Source organism: Manis pentadactyla, chromosome 10 (assembly GCF_030020395.1).
Source record: "Manis pentadactyla isolate mManPen7 chromosome 10, mManPen7.hap1, whole genome shotgun sequence".
Lineage (NCBI taxonomy): Eukaryota > Metazoa > Chordata > Mammalia > Pholidota > Manidae > Manis > Manis pentadactyla.
In genome coordinates, this window is record NC_080028.1 from 78,637,615 (window position 1) to 78,659,766 (window position 22,152).

At 40.6% G+C, this 22,152-nt stretch overlaps 1 protein-coding gene across 1 annotated transcript; it reads left to right on the plus strand.

Moving 5' to 3' along the window:
* Nucleotides 1-2: 2 nt before the first annotated feature.
* Nucleotides 3-22,085, plus strand: DCTN5 (dynactin subunit 5). The gene is made up of 6 exons (XM_036916961.2): nt 3-159; nt 919-987; nt 10,374-10,492; nt 13,985-14,096; nt 17,649-17,751; nt 20,687-22,085. Exons 1-6 carry the CDS (start codon nt 112-114, stop codon nt 20,782-20,784), a joined length of 549 nt encoding a protein of 182 aa, XP_036772856.1. The 5' UTR covers nt 3-111; the 3' UTR covers nt 20,785-22,085.
* The last annotated feature ends 67 nt before the right edge of the window (nt 22,086-22,152 follow it).

Consider the following 22,152-nt stretch of genomic DNA (forward strand, 5'->3'; position numbering starts at 1 on the left):
GGCCGCCTTGAGCGGAAGTGGAGGAGCAGCCGGAAGTGACCAGATCACAGATAGACCGTCTGACTGACAGACTTTGACAAGACCAACACCTGCGGAAAGGACCTGGTGGCCATGGAGTTGGGCGAGCTGCTCTACAACAAGTCCGAGTACATCGAGACGGTGCGCGTGTCCAGACATCTGCCTTCCCCTTTCCAAGTCTGCGTTTCTCTGAGGCTGGTGACCCCATCCTGTCTGCCGCACCCTCGGTCCCTTGGCTTTTAGTACGAGATTATCTAGTGGCACTTTGTATGTTGTCTGGCATTGTTATTTAGTCCCTGAATGGCTTTTTAAGGCTTTTTTATTCCCTATTTCTTCATAGAGAAAGAATGCCTTCCAAAAAGCAGGAGAAGCCCTATCCACCATAATATTAATTACAGCTCCAGGCTTGGGGCCTTTAAAAAGTTTTTTTTTTTTAACTAACGTGTCATAACCTATTACTGTGTGCTGAGGACTGTTAGGTTCTTTATGGTTAATGCATGATGTGTATACATTGTTCAGAACAGGGTAGATGCTCAATCAGTGTTACCATTATTATTTTTTCACTGAAGTCTCATTCACAGTTCTGTGAATTCTGTGTTGGTGGTCATTATCCTGGTTTTAGTGCTGTAAAACCAAAGTATGGAACTTGAGACTTGAATCCATGTCTCTGATGCCACTCAGCCATAGATCTGTAGCCCTACTACATCCAAATTCTAGATCCATTCCTTGGATTTCTAGTTTCCTAATCCATCCTTGCTTTTTTTTGATATCCTGGATTCATTCTTATGCAGACTACACACCAGTGCAAGTCCTTTTCTCTCCGATATGAGCTTTTTTGATAGAAACCTGAAGCCAGACCCAACTGTTTGCTCACCCGTATTTTCTGCTGTTCCCTTTCAGGCATCTGGCAACAAAGTTAGTCGCCAGTCAGTGTTGTGTGGAAGTCAGAACATCGTTCTTAATGGCAAGGTAAGGGACAAAGGATGCATACCTTTGTTTTTTTCTCACTAATTATTGTATTAGGAGGGCAGGTAAAATGTTGCTGTACCTTTAAAAATTCTCTTTTTTTTCCATTCTCCAAATTGGATTTATTGAATCAACAAAACAGAGTCAATAAAAAGAGGCAGAGAAAGCCTTTTTCCTTTTATGCCAGGAAAAAATACAATGGTACCCAGAACTGAAATTAATATACAATATTGTAGGGTGCCCTAAACTACTGGGCCCAAAACATTGGCAATAAGATATTTTAGGGTAGAAACTAAAGGAATACAAATATAATCATATTTTTAATGATAATAATTCATTATTAACTGAACTCTTAAAAATGTGGGAACTGGGAAAGAAGCTAAAATATAAAACAAATTTGCAAAATTGAATATGGAAGGCTCAGAATCTTGTAGTCTAAATAAATTGAAATTAACAGAGATGAGTATAAGCCTGGGAATAGTATGAGAATGTTTCAGAACCACAGAAAATGTCAAGATACATTTGAGCTTGACAAACACTAAAGTCCATAGTTTTTCTCCTGCCATTAGGAATACTTAATTGTCCTTGAAATGTAAAATCTCTTACTTTCAGAGGGAAAGTTGTCTCACTGTAATCAAGAGACACAAATATTTTCAGTTGAGACACAGTCACTCTCTCCATTAGCCCATCATACCATGAGATTTAATAGAAAAAAATATAGTTCAGTAATTATATATGACTAGTAATTATAGAAGCACTGTTTCTACACAGAATTAGAAAATTCAGTTAAGTCCACCTGACTCATTAGCAAATGTATGGAGGTTTTTGGAAATCCCTCAACTAATTCCAAAACATTTTCTGTGATTTTGGAGGGAGGGTTTTTGTTGTGGTGGTAGTAAAGTGTATATGACAAAATTTACCATTCTAACCATTTTTAAGTGTATAATTTATTGGCATTAATTACATTCACAGTGTTATGCAACCATTACCACTATCGATTTCCAAAACTTTGTCATTACCAAAACAGAAACCAATTAAGGAATGCCTCCCCATCACCCCCACCCCCAACCTGTCCCTGGTAACTTCAGTCTGCTTTCTGTGTCTGAGTTTGCCTGTCCTAGATATGTCATATAAGTTGTAGATATGTCTTACATGTCATATAAGAATCACAGATATTTTTCCTTTCTTGGTATGGCGTATTTTACTTAGCATGATGTTTTTAAGGTTCATCCATGTTGTGGCATGTATCAGAAACTTATTCCTTTTCATGGCTGAATAATACTATATTGTATGTATGTACTACATTTTGTTCATCCATTCATCTGTTAATGGACATTTGGGTTATACCCACCTTTTGCTGTTGTGAGTAATGCTGCCATGAATATTGGTGTACAAGTATCTGTTTGAGTCCCTGTTTTCAATTTTGGATATATAAATAGGGGTGGGATTGCTGGGTCATATGGCAATTAGATGTTTAGCTTTGTGAGGAACTGCCAAACTTGCTTTGCACAGGGCTCCCCATTTAACATTCCTACCCTCTTGCAAGAGAGTAACAGTTTTTCCATGTCCTCACCTGCTCTTCTTATTTTCCTTTTCTTTTGGATGTGGGTATGAAAAGTATCTCATTGTGGTTTTGATCTGCATTTCTGTAATGACTAATGATGATGAACATCGTTTAATGTGCTTATTGGCCATTTGCATATCTTTGGACAAATGTCTAGTTGATCCTTTGTCCATTTTTAAATGTGTTATCTTTTTGTTGTTGAGTTGTAGGAGTTCTTTATATATTCGGGATATTAAATCCTTATCAGATACATGATTGTAGATATTTTCTGCCATTCTGTAGATTGTCTTTTCACTTTCTTGATAATATCCTTTGATGCACAAAAGTTTTTAATGACATCCAATTTACCTATTTTTTCCTTTGTTACTCAAGTTTTTGGTGTCATGTCTGAGAATCCATTGCCAAACCCAACGTCTAAGGTTTATTTTAAGAGTTTAGCATTTGTATTTAGGTCGTCCATCCATTTTGAGTTAATTTTTACATACACTGTGAGGTAAGAGGTCCTGATTAATTAATTCTTTTGGATGTGGAAATCCAGTGCTCCCAACACCATGTTTTGGAGAAACTATTCTTTCCCTCTTGAATGGTCTTGGCATCTTTGTAGAAAATCATTTGGCTGTAGATGCATGGGTTTATTTCTGGACTCTGAATTCTGTACCATTGGTTGCCATGTCTGTCCTTATGCCACTACTACACTGTTTTGGTTACTGTAGCTGTGTAGTAAATTTTGTGATCAGGAAGTATGAGTCCTCCAATTTTCTTCTTGTTTTGGTTATTAGGGCCCTTCTGTTCCTCTCTCTTTTTTTTTTTGCTTGTTTATTTTGTTTATTTTGATATCATTAATATACAATTACTTGAACAACATTATGGTTACTAGACTCCCCCCATTATCAAGTTCCCACCACATACCCCATTACAGTCACTGTCCATCAGTGTAGTAAGATGCTATAGAATCATTACTTGTCTTCTCTGTATATACTGCCTTTCCCGTGTCCCCCCACCCACTACATTATGTGTGCTAATCATAATGCCCCATTTTCCCCCTTATCCCTCCCTTCCCACCCACCGTCACCAGTCCCTTTCCCCTTGGTAACTCTTAGTACATTCTTGGATTCTGTGAGTCTGCTGCTGTTTTGTTCCTTCAGTTTTTTTCTTTGTTCTTATACTCCACAGATGAGTGAAATCATTTGATATTTGTCTTTTTCTGTCTGGCTTGTTTCACTGAGCATAATACCCTCTAGCTCCATCCATGTTGTTGCAAATGGTAGGATTTGTTTTCTTCTTATGGCTGCATAATATTCCATTGTGTATATGTACCATATCTTCTTTATTCATTCATCTACTGATGGACACTTAGGTTGCTTCCATTTCTTGGCTACTGTAAATAGTGCTGTGATAAATGTAGGAGTGCATATGTCTCTTTTAAACCAGGCTGCTGTATTCTTAGGGTAAATTCCTAGGAGTGAAATTCCTGGGTCAAATGGTATTTCTGTTTTGAGGTTTTTGAGGAACCTCCATACTGCTTTCCACAATGGTTGAACTAATTTACATTCCCACCAGCAGTGCAGGAGGGTTCCCCTTTCCCCACAACCTCGCCAACATTTGTTGTTGTTTGTCTTTTGGATGGTCGGGATCCTTACTGGTGGGAGCTGATATCTCACTGTGGTTTTAATTTGCATTTCTCTGATGATTAGCGATGTGGAGCATCTTTCCATGTGCCTGTTGGCCATCTAAATTTCTTCTTTGGAGAAGTGTCTGTTCAGCTCTTCTGCCAATTTTTTAATTGGCTTATTTGCTTTTTGTTTGTTGAGGTGCATGAACTCTTTATATAATTTGGATGTCAACCCCTTATCGGATATGTCACCTATGAATATATTCTCCCATACTGTAGGAAGTATTTTTGTTCTGTTGATAGTGTCCTTTGGTGTACAGAAGCTTTTTAGTTTGATATAGTCCCACTTGTTTATGTTTGCTTTTGTTTCCCTAGCCCGGGGAGATATGTTCATGAAGAGGTTGCTCATGTTTATGTCCAAGAGATTTCTGCCTATGTTTTTTCTTAAGAGTTTTATGGTTTCAGGTCTTTGATCCATTTTGAATTTACATTTGTGTATGGGGTTAGACAATAATCAGTTTCATTCTCTTACACGTAGCTGTCCAGTTTTGCCAACACCAGGTGTTGAAGAGGCTGTCAGTTCGCCATTGTATGTCCATGGCTCCTTTATCTTATATTAATTGACCATATATGTTTGGGTTAATGTTTGGAGTCTCTGTTCTGTTCCACTGGTCTGTGGGTCTGTTCTTGTGCCAGTACCAAATTGTCTTGGTCACTGTGGCTTTGTAGTAGAGTTTGAAGTTGGGGAGCGAGATCCCCCCCACTTTATTTTTCCTTCTCAGGATTGCTTTGGCTATTCAGGGTCTTAGGTGGTTCCATATGAATTTTTGAACTATTTGTTCCAGTTCGTTGAAGAATGCTGTTGGTAATTTGATAGGGATTGCATTGAATCTGTAGATTGCTTTGGGCAGGATGGCCATTTTGACAATATTAATTCTTCCTAGCCATGAGCATGGGATGAGTTTCCATTTGTTAGTGTCCTCTTTTATTTCTCTTAAGAGTGTCTTGTAGTTTTCAGGGTATAGGTCTTTCAGTTCCTTGGTTAGGTTTATTCCTAGGTATTTTATTCTTTTTGATGCAATTTTTTGCATCAAACATGTGAATGGAATTGTTTTCCTGATTTCTCTATTAATTAATTGTTAGTGTATAGGAAAGCCACAGATTTCTGTGTATTAATTTTGTATTGTCCAACTTTGCTGAATTCCATTATTAGTTCTAGTAGTTTTGGAGTGGAGTCTTTAGGATTTTTTATGTACAATATCATGTCATCTGCAAATAGTGTCAGTTTGACTTCTTCTTTACCAATCTGGATTCCTTGTATTTCTTTGTTTTGTCTAATTGCCATGGCCAGGACCTCCGGTACTATGTTGAATAATAGTGGGGAGAGTGGGCATCACTGTCATGTTCCTGATCTCAGAGGAAAAGCTTTCAGCTTCTCGCTGTTCAGTATGACGTTGGCTGTGGGTTTATCATATATGGCCTTTATTATGTTCAGGTACTTGCCCTCTATACCCATTTTGTTGAGAGTTTTTATCATGAATGGATGTTGAATTTTATCAAATGCTTTTTCAGCATCTGTGGAGATGATCATGTGGTTTTTGTCCTTCTTTTTGTTGATGTAGTGGATGATGTTGATGGACTTTCGAATGCTGTATCATCCTTGCATCCCTGGGATGAATCCCACTTGATCATTATGGATGATCATTTTGATGTATTTTTGAATTTGGGTTGCTAATATTTTGTTGAGTATTTTTGCATTTGTGTTCATCAGGGATATTGGTCTGTAATTTTCTTTTTTGGTGGTCTTTGCCCGGTTTTGGTATTAGTGTGATATTGACCTCATAGAATGAGTTTGGGAGTATTCCCTCCTGTTCTACTTTTTGAAAAACTTTAAGGAGGATGGGTATTATGTCTTCACTAAATGTTTGATAAAATTCAGCTGTGAAGCTATCTGGTCCAAGGGTTTTGTTCTTAGGTAGTTTTTGATTACCAGTTCAATTTCTTTGCTGGTAATTGGTCTATTCAGATTTTCTGTTTCTTCCTGGGTTACCTTTGGTAGGTTGTATTTTTCTAGAAAGTTGTCCATTTCTTTTAGATTATCCAGTTTGGTAGCATATAATTTTTCATAGTATAGCCTCATAATTCTTTGTATTTCTGTGGTGTCCATAGTGATTTTTCCTGTCTCATTTCTGATTCTGTTTATGTGTGTGGACTCTTTTTTTCTTGATAAGTCTTGCTAGGGGTTTATCTATTTTTTTTTCTTGAAGAACCAGCTTTTGCTTTCATTGATTCTTTCTATTGTTTTATTCTTCTCAATTTTATTTATTTCTGCTTTAATCTTTATTATGTTCCTCCTTCTACTGACTTTGGGCCTCATTTGTTCTTCCTTTTCTAGTTTCATTAATTGTGAATTTAGACTGTTCATTTGTGATTGTTCTTCTTTCCTGAGGTAGGACTGTATTGCAGTATATTTCCCTCTTAGCATGGCCTTCGCTGTGTCCCACAGATTTTGCAGTGTTGAATTATTGTTGTCATTTGTCTCCATGTATTGCTTGATCTCTGTTTTTATTTGGTCATTGATCCATTGATTATTTAGGAACATGTTATTAAGCCTCCATGTGTTTGTGGGCTTTTCATTTTCTTTGAGTAATTTATTTCTAGTTTCATACCTTTGTGAGTTTCAATCTTTTTGAATTTAGTGAGGCTCTTTTTGTGGCCTAGTATATATGATCTATTCTTGAAAATGTTCCATTTGCAATTGAGAAGAGTGTGTATCCTGTTGCTTTTGGATGGAGTGTTCTGTACATGTCCATTAGGTCCATCTGTTCTAATACGTTGTTCAGTGCCTCTATCTCTTTATTTATTTTCTGTCTGGTTCATCTGTCCTTTGGAGTAAGTGGTGTGTTGAAGTCTCCCAAAATGAATGCATTGCATTCTATTTCTCCCTTTAATTCTGTTAGTATTTGTTTCACATATGTAGGTGATCCTGTGTTGGGTGCATAGACATTTTTAATAGTTATATCCTCTTTCTGGATTGACCCTTTTATCATTATGTGATGTCCTTCTTTATCTCTTGTGACTTTCTTTGTTTTGAAGTCTACTTTGTCTGATACAAGTACTGCAACTCCTGCTTTTTTCTCACTATTAGTTGCATGAAATATCTTTTCCATCCCTTTACTTTCAGTCTGTGTGTGTCTTTGGGTTTGAAGTGAGCCTCTTGTAGGCAGCATATAGATGGGTCTTGTTTCTTCACCCATTCAGTGACTCTATGTCTTTTGATTGGTGCATTCAGACCATTTACATTTAGGGTGATTATTGATAGGTATGTACTTATTGCCATTGCAGGCTTTAGATTTGTGGCTACCAAAGGTTCAAGGGTAATTCCCTTACTATCTAACAATCTAATTTAACTTACTTCGCATGCTATTACAAACACAACATAAAGATTCTTTTTTTTTCCCTCCTTTTTTTTCCTCCTCCATTCTTTGTATGTTATGAATCATATTTTGTACTCTTTGTCTGTCCCTTAGTTGACATCTATTTAGTCTTAGGAATACTTCCGTCTATAGGAGTTCCCCCAAAATGCACTGTAGAGGTGGTTTGTGGGAGGTAAATTCTCTCAGCTTTTGCTTATCTGAAAATTGTTTAATCCCTCCTTCAACTTTAAATGATAACCTTGCTGGGTAGAGTATTCTTGGTTCAAGGCCCTTCTGCTTCATTACATTAAATGCATCATGCCACTCCCTTCTGGCCTGTAAGGTTTCTGTTGAGAAATCTGATGATAGCCTGATGGGTTTTCCTTTGTATGTGATCTTTTTTCTCTCTCTAGCTACTTTTAAAAATCTGTCTTTATCCTTGATCTTTGCCATTTTAATTACTATATGTCTTGGTGTTGTCTTCCTTGGGTCCCTTGGTGTTAGGAGATCTGTGCACCTCCATGGCCTGAGAGACTATCTCCTTCCCCAGATTAGGGAAGTTCTCAGCAATTACCTCCTCCATGACACTTTCTATCCCTTTTTCTGTCTCTTCTTCTTGTGGTACCCCTATAATGCGAATATTGTTCCGTTTGGATTGGTCTCACAGTTCTCTCAATATTCTTTCATTCTTAGAGATCCTTTTTTCTCTCTGTGCCTCAGCTTCTTTGTATTCCTCTTCTCTAATTTCTATTACATTTACCGTCTCTTCTACTACATCTAATCTGCTTTTAAATCCCTCCATTGTATGTTTCATTTCAGATATGGAATTTCTTGATGATCGAATCTCCATCTTAAATTCATTCCTGAGTTCTTGAATATTTTTCTGAACCTCCATAAGCATGTTTATGACTTTTATTTTGAACTCTCTTTCAGGAAGATTGGTGAGTTCCGTTTTATTTGGCCCTTTTTCTGGGGTTTGTGAGATTTTGGTCTGAACCATTTTCTTTTGACGTTTCATACTGTGTTTGGACCTCTATTGCCCAGAAGCTGTCATCTGTGGAACTGCTTAGCCCCTAAAGTGAGGTTGGGGGTCATAGGGGAGCGAGCTTGTCCCTGGGAGGAAAGCTCTGTTTCCTGTTTCCCTTCTGCCCTGCCTGTCTCCTGTATCAGAGCCAGTGGGCTGAGTACACAGGTGTAAGCCTCTGTGCTTGGTGTCTCTAGCTGTTGTAGGCGGGGCCTCCCTCTGGCTGGCCTGACGCCGGCACAGTGACTGCCAGTTTATGTACTGGTGCTAACAGGCCAGGAGGAAGGTGCAGCAGGCTGCATGTCACAGTGGAGATCTCAGAGCTGGGCAGCCAGCCTGGGGGATGGAGCGCCTGAAGCTCCTCAAAGTTCCCAACCAGCTGGGTAGAGCCTGCCCAGACAACCTTGTCCAGCTCTCCCGTCCCCCGTGCAGCAAGCTCTGTGCAAACCCCGCCCCTTCAGCAGTCCTCTTGCTGCTAGGAAGCCTCTCAGACCGCCTGCCTTTCCCTTGTCCCAGAGCGGCTGGGTGTGGATCCCCTCCTCCACAAACGGCCAGAATCAGTCTCTCAAGCAGTCCCCCTGTCCTAGCTCCCCATCCTCCAGAGCACCACACAATGCAGGTTTCTGCTGGCAAAGCGGATCTCCAGGGCCAGGTGTTCAGCAGTCCCAGGCTTCCACTCCCTCCCTGCTGTTTTTCTTCCTCCCGCCACCACGGAGCTGGGGTGGGGGAAGGGCTCGGGTCCTGGCGGATCAAGGCTTTTGTACATTACCCTGTTTTGTGAGGTCTGCTCTGTTCACGAGGTCTGTGTGCAGTCTGGTGCAGCATTCTTTCCTGTTGCTGTTTTAGGGTTAGTTGTATATTTTCACACTTATCTGGCTTTCGGAGGAGTTCTCTGTCTCACCTCTCATGCTGCCATCTTGAATCCCATTATCTCTTTTTACCTTGGGGCACTGTAGTCATCTAAAGGGTCACTTTCTCTACAGTCTTACTTGACTCCTCCATTCAGACTCCAGAGTGCTGTCAGAGTAATGTTTCTAAAATGAAGATTCAGTTGTGTTAATCCTCTGCTTAAAATGTTTCATTGATTTCTTATATCCTCTAGAGAAAAAGGTCAATGCTTCTTGCTCAGCATACATAACTCCCTCATGATCTGGTCCCTTGCTTAATTTTCCAGCTGCAACCCTAACCATATGCACTTTTTTAACCCTATTTTTTTGTTTATTCATCAGACATTTCAAGAATGGCTACTTTTCACCAACTGTGGATCATTACCTCAAACTTCTGAGTTGTGTTCAGCTCTTCCAGGCAATCTCTGGGGAAGCCAGAGATCATACCCTCCAATGTAGCACTTATCTGAGTCCATAAATTGGGAAAGAAACCAGAACCTCAATAGGTCCACCTCTAGGAGCATGTAGTCAGTATTGTTAGGATACTAGATAAAGGTAGGAGCAGCCAAGGCCTAGGAGCAGGTGGGACCAAGTGAAGCTAAGGAGGTACATTAACTGAGTCTGCTACAGCATTCCCAATAAATGTTTGTTCATTCAATGAGTCCTCTGTTTATGGGATATTAAGGGCAAAGCTCGGGATGTACTGGGAACATCTTCAACTGCTGTCCATGTTATGAGGGCAGCTCTCTTTACCTTACCAGTTACCCCTTTTGACAGAATATGTGACTCAGTTGATCATAGCATGACTTAGTCTCTTGCTACCTACTCTTTTTTGTTATATTTTAGGCTATGTTCATAGTTTCTTAAAATGTGCTTTGTTTTATAGACCATTGTGATGAATGACTGTATTATCCGAGGGGATCTGGCAAATGTAAGAGTTGGACGTCACTGTGTGGTGAAAAGTCGGAGTGTCATAAGGCCACCATTCAAGAAATTCAGCAAAGGGTATGTAATTTAATCACCTTGTTTCAGTCTTAAGCAAGATGCTGCTACTGGTGGTGTTATCCAGGTGTTCAGTTGTGGTGTAAGGAGCAGGTCTATGCTGTTGTTTGGGACACTGAGTAAGAATTCATTGTAATGAACACAACTCTAGTGGTGGTTATATATTAGTCTAATAGATGGTTGCCTGCCAGAAACAGAATCCACTTAAGCTGGCAAAAGCAAAGAGAGTTCTGATTAAACAGGCACGGGCATATTTGATGGGCTCTAAGAGTAGAAAAAGAGGCCAGGCCTCACAAGGGACTAAAACCTGGAACGAGACAGCTACCTAGAACAAAGACAACTACTCTTTCTACCTAATGCCGTGTCCCCAAGATTATACTGTTCCTGGTCTGTCCTCTCATCATTTCTGCTTCCCTCTCCTCTCTCTCTGACTGGCTGAATCATCCCCTTTTTCTCAAGGAGCCAGCCTTGCTGCCTCAGCCCCTTTCTTTTTCCTTTCCTTTTTTTTTTTTTTTCAGGAGAGTAAGGTACAGGCTTTTATTTAGAAATAAAGTGAGAGGAAAGAGCTCCTGGCTCATGCCAGGAGGGGGCAAGAGAGCCCGTGATGGTGTGTTGTCTAGGAGTTTTATAGGCAATTGAGGATTTTTTGAGAACACCAAAAAAAAGCCTTAGGGGTGTGGACTTGTACCACCTGCTCTTGTCCTCAAGGTGGGCTGGGTCATAGTCTGATTGCTAGGGCTGTTTACAGTGAAATCACGGGTTATGCTGATAGCCTTATGGAACACTCAAACATTCCAGGCCAAGTTGCTCCTGGCCTTTTGACCTTGAACTGATCTCACTGAAGATGTCTATGTCTTTACCCTAGAGAATTAGTGTGACCTTGACTTTGCATAATGCTTAGCACAGAGTTTCAGTAGGGACTTCTTTGCCCATTGTTACATTGCTCTGACTGTAAATATTCCGCTCTGCTTTTCCCAGAGGCCCTCACCCTACTCTGACTACACCCATGGTCCCTGTCTCACTCCCTGCCTCTACAGATGGAAACCCTAGCTGCTGCTAGGGAAAGGGGGGTGACGACCGCTCTGGCTGCTTCATGCTGAGAGGGGACGCAGTGAGGGGTGTAGTTAGGTCTTCATCAGTCTCAGCCCCTTTCTTATATCACCTTTCCATTTAGTCTTCCCACATGTACCAACCAGAGATCTTAGTTCTTACTGCCAGAATCTTGTGAGAGGGAATCTAATTGGCTCAGCTCGAGTTAAGTGCCCACCCCTGCTTTAAACAGTTTTAACCCAGAGGGCCAGGTCAGGTCAGGCCTGCTGTTCTCTCAGTGGGGATAAGGATTGTCCAAGAAAAGACATGGACAGGGCAGGAAAGCTGAGCACTGTGCCTGATACAGTTATGTTCTTTTTGCCTCTTTCCCCATTTGCCCTCCTGGTTCCTACCTATGACCCCACCTACATTTCATCTCATAATTCAAGAAGCATTTACTGAATGGAATGCTTTCTTGATGCCAATCATTAGGTTATAAAATGGGCATATATATACAGATAAAGTAGTGCTCCTGCTTCAAGGTTCTCAAGAGCTAGTCGTAGAAACAGTTTTTATAAACAGCTACTATATAATGTGATACTCCTGTCATGGGTATGAACATGGTTAGGGTGGAACAGAGAAGAGAGCAACTAACTCAGACTATAATACCCAGAAATACATCATGCAAGAATAGTCCTGCACTTCCCATAATGATGTTGGGCTCCAGACTTTGCATTAGATACAGGAATTGGAGCAGGGAGTCATTGTAAATCATTCACATGAAAATATTCACTCATTAGCTCAGAAGGCTACTGGGAGGAAACTGGAAAACCTTGTGGTCCCCTTTGGTGGTTTTATACACTGACAGTAACTCTACTGGGGTTAATGACTCCACCTTCTGATAAAGGAATTATTGGGCTGGATATGGTCTGGGGAAAGCACTGAGAATGAAAAGGGGTTTATCGGTGAGTGGAGGACTGTGTAAATAATAGCCCACATGAGAAGTATAGTAATATGAAAGTGTAAATAGCAACACATAAATAGAAGTTGAATGCGGATTTTCCCCCTGCATATCCCAATACCAGGACCAGATAATAGTACAAAGTCTGGAATTTTTAATTTAAAGAACTGACAGTGCTACTGTAGACTGTGATAAGTTCAAGGAATCCTTTGCCACACGAGGGGTCCAGACTAAAAATGTGAATGGATTAAGGAAGATTTACATAAATTACATGCCTGTGGAAGACAGGTATCATCTCTGACAAAATAGAACACGGGACTGGAAGAGCTAGGGAGCATCCAGCTTCTTTATGTTATTTTACATCCAAATCTTTTACATCCCAAGGTACTGAAATCACTTGTAAGTGTGGTCACAGAACCACTGTCAGTGACGTTTGAAGAATCTTGGAGAAAGGGAAATACGTCAGAAGTCTGGAGAAAGCCTATTGATTCCTCATTCTTCAAGTCCTGGCTTAAATGGCACTTTCAATTAAGCTTTTACCAAACTTCCAATATGAGTAGTTTCCTTATAATATGCTCTCATAACTTGGTATTTTTACTTGAGCACTTATCACAGTTGTAACTACAGTTGTTACAAAGGGTTTGAACTGTGTGGGTCCACTTACACACAGGTTTTCTTCAATGAATGTACTAGAAAATTTTTTGGACAATGAAAAGCATTTTCTTTTGTCTAACTTTATTGTAATAATACAGCATATAATACATAAAACATACAAAATGCGTGTTGACTGTGTTTTCAGTAAGGCTTCTCCGGTCAACAGTCAGGTATTAGTAGTTAAGTTTTGGGGGTGTCAGAAGTTATATGCAGATTTTTGACTGCATGGGCGTTGGTGCCCCAACCCCCATATTGTTCAAGGGTCAACACTAATTACTTACATAATTATTTATTTAATCTCACTTTTCTTCTCTTGGCTGCAGGCTCCTCATGGGCAAGATTATGTCCCTTTTGCTCACTATTGTATCCCCAGTTCCTAGCAGAGACTCTGGCATATAGTAGGCACTCACTCAAGTCAGTGAATGTATAAACTTTCAGAATGTTGGGTGCTAGAAAGTATATCTCATGAACCTGATGTCAGTCCCCTGAAGCATTATAGAGCAGATTACTGAAAATGTGATCTGCAAGCATTTTCAAAGGAGGCACGAATGAGCAAAACATCCATTCATTTTCTTTGGTGCCAGCTCTTTCAGCTTTGAAAGTCTTGCCGTTTCTGCCTTGCTGTTTCCTTGCATGTTTCTTTGGTCTAATATTTCTGATTTTGAGTTAGTAGTCACATTCATCTTCTTCAACATTACAGAATTCCTCTAGCCTGAGAATTCTTTCTTGGCTGGGAGCAGTCTTATTAGGACAAGGTGATGAAGTTGAGATTACTATCTGCAGTTCTGTAAACCTTGACGAAGAGCACATCACCTTGACCTTTCTTTGTTCATCCTCTTTTCCTTCTCTAGTGTTGCATTCTTTCCTTTACATATCGGGGACCATGTCTTCATTGAGGAAGATTGTGTGGTCAATGCAGCTCAGATTGGCTCTTATGTTCACGTCGGCAAGAACTGTGTAATTGTAAGTATGGTGGTTTGGCTGGTTAAGTAGCCTCACTTCCCCTCTAGCTCCCGTCCCTCACATCAGCGGGCCTCTGATTCTGTAATCAAGCAGGGTAGAAATAATTTCTGGTCTACTGGTCTACCAAAATTATTATTTGGATTTGGATTTTTTTTTAGGCATTAGTAATCGTGGCTAAACTTTATTGAACCTCTTCCATATGATGTTACATTCTTTCCTTTGATTACTTGATTTAATCCTCACTACCATCCCAGAGTGATAAGTACTGTTATTATCCCTACTTGTAGGTGAGAAGACTGAAGACCTTGGATATTAGGGGATTTGATGAGGCTATTAAGTGGTTGAGGTGGGATTTGAACTCAGGCAGTATGAAAAGGCATGCTGCTCTATGGCCTGCATGTTGCCTTATCTCAAGGATCTTAGAGTCTGGTGGGGGCAAGCGGCATGACAATGGCGCAACTGCACGTAGTTCAGGGTGACGGGCATGCAGAGTCCAGGTGGGCCCCTTGCTCAGCAGAACCTGTAGGATCTGGTCCATAGGACCCTCAGCATCTGTGTTTCACCCTATTAAGGCTTTACAAGGTTGGGCTTCTCAACATTTCATAGATGAAAAGCTTGTTTTCTGTTGGATTTATGAGAACATCCTGGGTGAAAATGTTAATGAATAGAGCTGAACTGCCTTAAGGTTTAGGGAAAATGTTTCCTACATTTTAAATTTGCACCTCAGACTAGATTCTAGGAAAAGCCAATACCCTTTTCATGTTATTAAATGGCTGCTCCCATTAATGCAGAGCCAGCTGTCTGCTCTAGATACGACTCAGGCCCTAAAGTATTGGAAAACTTGCAGAAACCACCCAGAAGCCATGAGGGCACAGCAGAGTGGTGGTGTGGTGGGGAACCACATTGTTGCAGAAATTCCAGTCTGACCCATTATACCCAGAGTTAAGGGAGTGGTGGTTTTGCCAGATACTCTCCTCTGAGGAGTTCCTTAGTATGTATTTGAGACAAAGTCTTTGGTTCAGCCTGATTTTGAAGGCAGAAGATAGTGAAATCCATCTTCTCCCCTCACTGACTGTTTGACAAAAGCTGGCTTTCTAAGCCGCAGCTGGATTGTTTGGATATCTTCCTCAGCAAAGTGAGGAGAACACCATAGTTAGCCCAGCGCTTTGGCCCTGTCCTTCATCCCCAGAGCAAGATGTTCAAATGCTCTTCCCAGTGCTTAGGGAATTTTAATCCTGTTGTCAGTACTCTGCTTTTTGTACCATTTTTCAATACATGAATTCATGACGTGGTCATTGTTAAGTATTAGCAGTACTTATTTGCTGAACCTTTATAAATTCTTAAGTAATCTCAGGAGAAAGATTCTTTTAGAATTCAAGAATCTCAGATCTAGCAGGAGCTCTTTCAGAGTCCAGCTGTCCCCATGACACACAGGTTCTTCCTGTAGCACCCCATGTGGTAGTCTGACTTCTGTTTAGATATGGAAAAGTGTAGGCGTTACTCAGAATTGCCCATATAGCTGCAGGAAAAGTCTCACAGGCCATAGTAACAGGCACTGTTATTGGGCTGTGAGTTTTTCATTTTTCTCTCCAATCCCAACAGCATCCCTGCATTGGTGTCGCAGATGAGGAAACCAAGACTCTGATATGCTAAATACCTTGCATGAGAAGATATGTAATACTGGCAGCGTGTAGTTCTTAACTCCTCCTTGGAAAGTTCTCCAGGAGAGAATAAAGTAGTTTCAGCCTTTAACTTCCTTAGCTGTGACCAATCCATTCGAGCCGAGGAAGTACCTGCATTTTTTAGTTTGCTGCCATTTAACTGGTCATTTACCCAGAATGTTCTGAAACCCAAGTGCCATTTCTCCAAGTGGGCACAATGGCCAACTAGTGCACAAGGCAGCTGGTGCCTGCAGGTTGCGTGGTGTCCAGTGGTACATAGCGCAAAGATTCATTTCCATTGTTCTTTTCCAGAGCCCTTTGTCTGCAGGTTCCCTGTATGTAAATGTATCATGCCTTAGACAGCATATTCTGTTTCCTTTTGCTCAGTGCCCCATGGGCTTAGACTGAATTATTAGGAGCTTAGGTACCTTAGGATGTCTTTGAGTTAATTTGGGAGTCACCAGGAGAGCTAGCCAGCTGCCATATGTTTTTAATTGTCAATAGTAGGTAATTCGAGAACTTCCCAAGGACTGAGGAACTACAGTCATAACTTGTTTCTGAGCTAAAGATGTTGCTAAGTATTGCCAAGGCTATTATCCACCCAGCTAGAGACACCTTAGTAGCCCTTTAAGAAATTCACACCTTAGAGATACAAGCTTTTTAAAAAATGCTTTTGTCAGTTCTACCTGGTCATGCCTGGAAATACATATGATTTGGGTATTTAATAATGGGGAAATTTTGAACACAACCAAATCAAAGTATCTTCATATTCTTTGGTAAAATCTGAGATCTGAACAGGTTAGTATTATCTTGGTATTTGTTAGTTCCAACTCTTCAGCCAGGTATGTTTTATCAGATCATCTAACCAGAACACAAGAGAACTTACAGGCCTGCTGATATAAATGCAGTCAATAAAGACAGAAACTCATTTACTCAGCAAGCAGTTTGGGGCATGACATTATACTGTATACTGAAGTCTCTCCTTTCCCTTACCGCATGAAACACATGAGTCTTCCAAACCTTATTTCTTGCCCTCAAAATGCTGTGAGTGATGGCAGAATTAAAAAGTAGTGGCAGTGGATAAAGTCAAGCCTAAGATTCAGCATACACTTTCAAAATAAATGTATTGGCTAATATGAACCAGAGTACAGAAGTAGACCCTAATTTCATACATAGATGTTTCCTGATTTCATTTGATGTCATGAGAATTAGTCTCCTTCCCATTTCTGTTTTTCTCCGGGAGGCTGTCAGGCAGGTTCTTCCCTCATGGAAGCAAGACAGCTGGTCCAGGCTTCCCTCCTATCTTCTAGAAATCCCACTAGAAAGAACTTCTATTCCCAGGAGTCTCAGAAGAAGCTCTGATGTTGAAATTCATCACACTGCTTTGGCTCATGTGCTAATTCCCTAAACCAGTTGCTGTGGCGAGGCTTGGTGTGTGGGGTATGGGAAAGGGGGTGAGACATGTGGAGTGAGGTGGGGATAGTATGGTTACCATGGAAAACATAGCTTCTGAAAATACAGAAGGGGAATGGATGTTAGACAAGCAAAACAACAGATGTCCACCAAATAAAAAAAAGAGAAGAAAATTCTACAACTCTTGGAAGACTGAATTTCAGTCTCTAATGCTTAAGATAACCTGAACTATCCCTACCATACAACCTCCTCCCCAAATTTACACTCACACATGCATGCTCACACCCACACCCCTGCCTCTGCCTGCTTGTCAGGTACCACCTGAGGTAGGGAATTATGGCCAAACCTCTTGTCACTGTCCCTGGCTATTGTATGATATCATAAATGGAGAAAATATAAAATAGCATTCCACAGCAGGCTAGATAACCTTTACTCTCATTTCCTGATCTCTTTATTATTAACAAGATTTTAATTTCAGGGGCGCCGGTGTGTGTTGAAAGACTGCTGCAAAATTCTTGACAACACAGTATTACCCCCAGAAACTGTGGTCCCACCATTCACCGTCTTCTCAGGCTGCCCAGGTAACCTTGAGAATTGATTGTTAAAACTCAAGTTTATTTTCCATCACAAAGGTAAGGCATGTAATTTCTATCTCTAGCCAGTTTAAAAATTCTCCTACAAAATACCTAAAAATGCTATCTAAAATATAAATAGCGCATAATTGGGTTTACAAGGAAATTCTCAAGGGCCAGGAGCAAAGAGGAGCTAATCCACACTATAAGCATGCTGAGGTTGGTGCTGTCTTCATACAGAGTGATTTAGGTCTTTATTCTCATGGAGAGGTGAGAGAGAAAGCCTTGCATCTACAGATGGCAGAATTCCTCTTGGAGGGTAATCCCTCAGTAAAAAGTTGATAAAGAATAAATCTGCCACCCAGCACAGGAAAGTACAAAGAAGCATGTCTCAATTGGCCTGGGCTCTGGGTAGAAAAAGAAAATATCTCTAGAGAATTCTAACTATGGCTTTACATGGGTCGGGGGTTTGAACCTTTACTTCCCACATTGCCCAGGAATGCCCAGACTGAAAAGTTAACCTAACCCATGGGCTAAGACCAAGGATAGCTCTAGGACCCCTGAGAGGAGCAAGTATGTCACCTCTTGACAGTGGCTGACAGAATGCCATCAAGTAAAGACCTTCAGGAGCTCAGAGTTGCAAATTACAAAGCATGTGAGCAAACAAAAGTAATATATACTCATCTTAGAAAGCTTGGAAAACATTGAAAAGCAGAAAGATGATGAAGACCTCACATTCTCCCACCTCCACCCCAAGACAGTCTCTTTTCTTCTACATGATGCTTTACACAGTTGAAGTCATGTAGCATATACAGAAACACATCACAAATTCACAGATGGAAGATATGAAGAGAGAGTTTTGACAGTACATGCTATCTACCACTGGGTGGTTGATGTTTTAAAAATCCCATCACTCATATCATTAACTGTGAATTTCAAAGATGTACAAAATCATCACTCAGATTCTTTGGGGAGGAAATTGGCCATCCTGCTGTTCCATACCTTCTACGTGTGCGAAGAAGGAAGAAGAGACTTGTTTAGTAGTTCTCCCTCTATCGGGTTCCCATTGTGAAAAGTTTAGTTGTTCTTAGCAAGTGCTGGATCAGAACAGCTCAGCAGTTGTTTTATGTTGATTGTCAGATAAGCATGTAATCTGAGGTAAGAAATATATTGCTAGAGAACTATCTTAGTCTCGTTTAACTTAGTCAAGGTCCTTAGAACCAACTTACTGTTGTAGAGCCCTGATAGCAAAGGCAGGGAAGCACTGCTTGGTGTGTTCAGAGGTCTTCATGGAGGATTCAAGCTGCCTGCGACCTTTGAGATCATTCTGTACATGAGGAAACTGAGGCCTAGAGGTATGGGTTTCCAAGATGTCGGAGCTGCTTAGTAGGGGAGCACTGACTAGCACTTAGGACTCCTTATTTGGAGTCTTATATTTTTTGCATTGCAACAAGATATTTCCCATGTTTATTTTCTGTAGTTCCACAAACACACACTAAACCATGTAGACACGGCTGTTGGCAATTTCCATCTTTAATAAAGAGGTATAGGGTTGCAGGAAAACTGGCACCATTTTGGAGGGCTCTACAGCATGAAGCTGAGTCATGGGACAAAATGAAAGGCAGACCATCCAGAAAGAACGTGGGCAGCAAACAAAACCTCAGGTGCCTGCAGACTCAGGGAGACCCTGGTGTAATAGCCTATCACGGCTGTTAAGGATACAGATCTAATATTAGATCTTCTAATGTTTCAGGAGGAGCTAAAAATCTGAATTTTTATGTGATACCTCTGAATTTTTAATTGTTGGCTACTAATTTGTTTAAAAGATTAAATACTGTGCAGGCCAAACATGTTTGCAAATGAAACACAGGCTGCTCATTTGTATAATATGCCTGTGAGAATTAAAAAAATTTTTTAGGCCATTTTTTCTCTCCTACCTGTTATTTTCTCTATATATATGTATGAGTACATATTTGTGTTTCTGTATGTATGAATGTGTAGTATTTGTGTGTGTATATATATATATATATATATGTTTGTGTATATAATGTGGATATATGAAACTTACACCCATATAGACTCATACTCTATTGTTTGGAAACTTGCCATCTTAACAGTATATTTGGACATCTTTTCTTGTCAGTATGTAGAGATTACCCTCATTCATTTTTAATGGTTATATATTTTTCATTGCGTAAATATACCACAACGTAACTCATCAGTCCTGATATAATGGATCATAGAAGTTGTACCTGGTTTTTCACTACTAGAAACTGCTGCATTGACACATCTGTACATATATTGTGCAAATGGGCAAAATTATCTGGGAGACAAATTCTTAGAAGTTGGGCTGTCAGGTTTTTTGCTAGATATCCTGAATTGCTCTTCAAGGCAGTTGTATGAATGACACTTCCATCCACAGGGTATGAGAGTTCCTCTTTCCCAGAAATCTTGAACAGTTGCCCCATCTTTTGTCTTTCTATAGGACGTTTCTGTTCTGTTGTACTCCTATCCATGATTTGTGTGTAGCATGGTTGGGTATTGGGTTAAGTTTCATCGTATGAACAGTAGAACAGTTCCTTACTGGAGGGGTGCTCACCCTGGCTTGCCCAGTGGGTGTCACACACGAACTCAGAGGATGGGCAAATCCTTGTTCAGAACAACATACCATGTAGTCCGAGATGCCTTAACTCTTCAGATCATGCAGTAACATACTAACATTTTCGCTCTTGGAATGTGGTTCTCCATTTGAGGAATTGTATTGTCTGTCTCTGACAAGCAAAAAAATTCACATCGTCTAGAAGATATGGTCGGTAGAAATATTCTGTTATTACTGAAGATGGAAATCCTAGCATTTAGACACTCATAAGTAAGAAAAGGGGCAGAAATCAGAGCTGCCAGTCTTCCCTGGCTCAGTTGGTTGACCAGGTCTTTCTTTCCCCAGGACTGTTTTCAGGGGAGCTCCCAGAGTGTACCCAGGAGCTGATGATTGATGTCACCAAGAGTTACTACCAGAAGTTTTTGCCCTTGACACAGGTCTAGCATCCCTGCCTCACGTCTCGAATTTGCTTGAGCTATAAGATGAACTTGGGGACAAAGCAAGCCAGGCAACATCTACAAAGAGCTCTTGTGTATGACCACTTCCACACTCCCTTTTTTGTTTTTGTTAAATTCTTTAGAGTTTCTCAATCCTTCCGGGCTCTGAGCTTTCAAGACTTTAATAACAGAACGTCTGGAGGAGTTGTCTTCAAATGCTGTATTTAAACCTTATCTATTAACAGTCACTTCATACCATTATCTGTGAAACACAGAATCATCTGTTCCCAGCTTTCCCACCCCTTGGTCCCGTGGATAACTGGATCCTGCCTGGGACAGGCCTACAGAGCCCCCTGCCCCCAGTGGAGGTTAGGAAGCTGGTGTGCCACTCATGGCTGTAAGCTCCTAAGCTACCCACAGTGAACACCACTCACTCAGATTGCTCTCGGCTTTTCTGCTGCTAACACATTTGGCCAGTTGCCACAATGCCTCATAATCTTGGGTTTGGGGGGAAGTGTTCATGACTCTTCAAAGCCTGTAATCTCTTTGCTACTAAAACTTGACGGAGGGGTTGTTAGTATTTCTCTTCTTCCTAAAATGACTTTAACTGTCATTTTAACCCAGGGTGAGTAATAAAAGACTAACATTCTCTTCTAGGGCCTTTGGCTTTCACTAAGGGGGACCCTCGGCACCCAAATTTTATATTTGCAAAGACCCAGGTTTGAGTCTCCCACGTGGATGGACTAGTCTGGCAGTCACTCCTGGCCTCATGGTATTTGGGGGCAGTAGTATATGCCTTGTTTCATTGAAGACATAGCATTTGTGACACTTGTTCTCTGGCCTAGAACTGTTTAACCCACTCCGAATTTGCCATAAACCTCACAGTTCAGACCGAAATATCTGTACTTGCCCTCAGTCACATATATACACGGGGGCCTCTTAAAGTCATTCCAGGCACAGATCCCCAAGGAGTAATTGATGTTGCCAATGCCCTTACCACTTCCTTCTGGTAACAGCACAACCCTTCCTGGTTCTGCTCTGACCTCTTGGTTTAGAAGAAAGATTTAGAAGTGAAGACCTGAAAAGTTTGACTTAGCTTAATACTCTGATTCTTCTGTGAATAGGGTAGGGCAGTTCAGCCTTGAAGGCTAGGGTTTAGCAGGAGCAGTCTTGGCTTAATTATCCAGTTGTGAGGGCTGCTAAAATAGCTGTATGTAATTATCTCTACTAGTTCAATGTAAAACTGTTTTCTGGTTTGTCTTTTTTTTATGTTCGTACATTAAAAGATGGATACATGAAGCAAGTCATTTGATGGTGATCACTCTGTACCTCCAGTGATGGCTATGTCTGTTCTTAGGGCACCTCACTCCAGGG

What these genes read in the sequence shown, in the direction of transcription:
- DCTN5 (XM_036916961.2), top strand. Translation starts at nt 112, where the DNA reads ATGGAGTTGGGCGAGCTGCTCTACAACAAGTCCGAGTACATCGAGACG. An exon ending in TTCAAGAAATTCAGCAAAGG is followed by an intron (nt 10,493 to 13,984) that starts GTATGTAATTTA and finishes TTCCTTCTCTAG; the next exon opens with TGTTGCATTCTTTCCTTTAC. An exon ending in CGTCTTCTCAGGCTGCCCAG is followed by an intron (nt 17,752 to 20,686) that starts GTAACCTTGAGA and finishes TTCTTTCCCCAG; the next exon opens with GACTGTTTTCAGGGGAGCTC.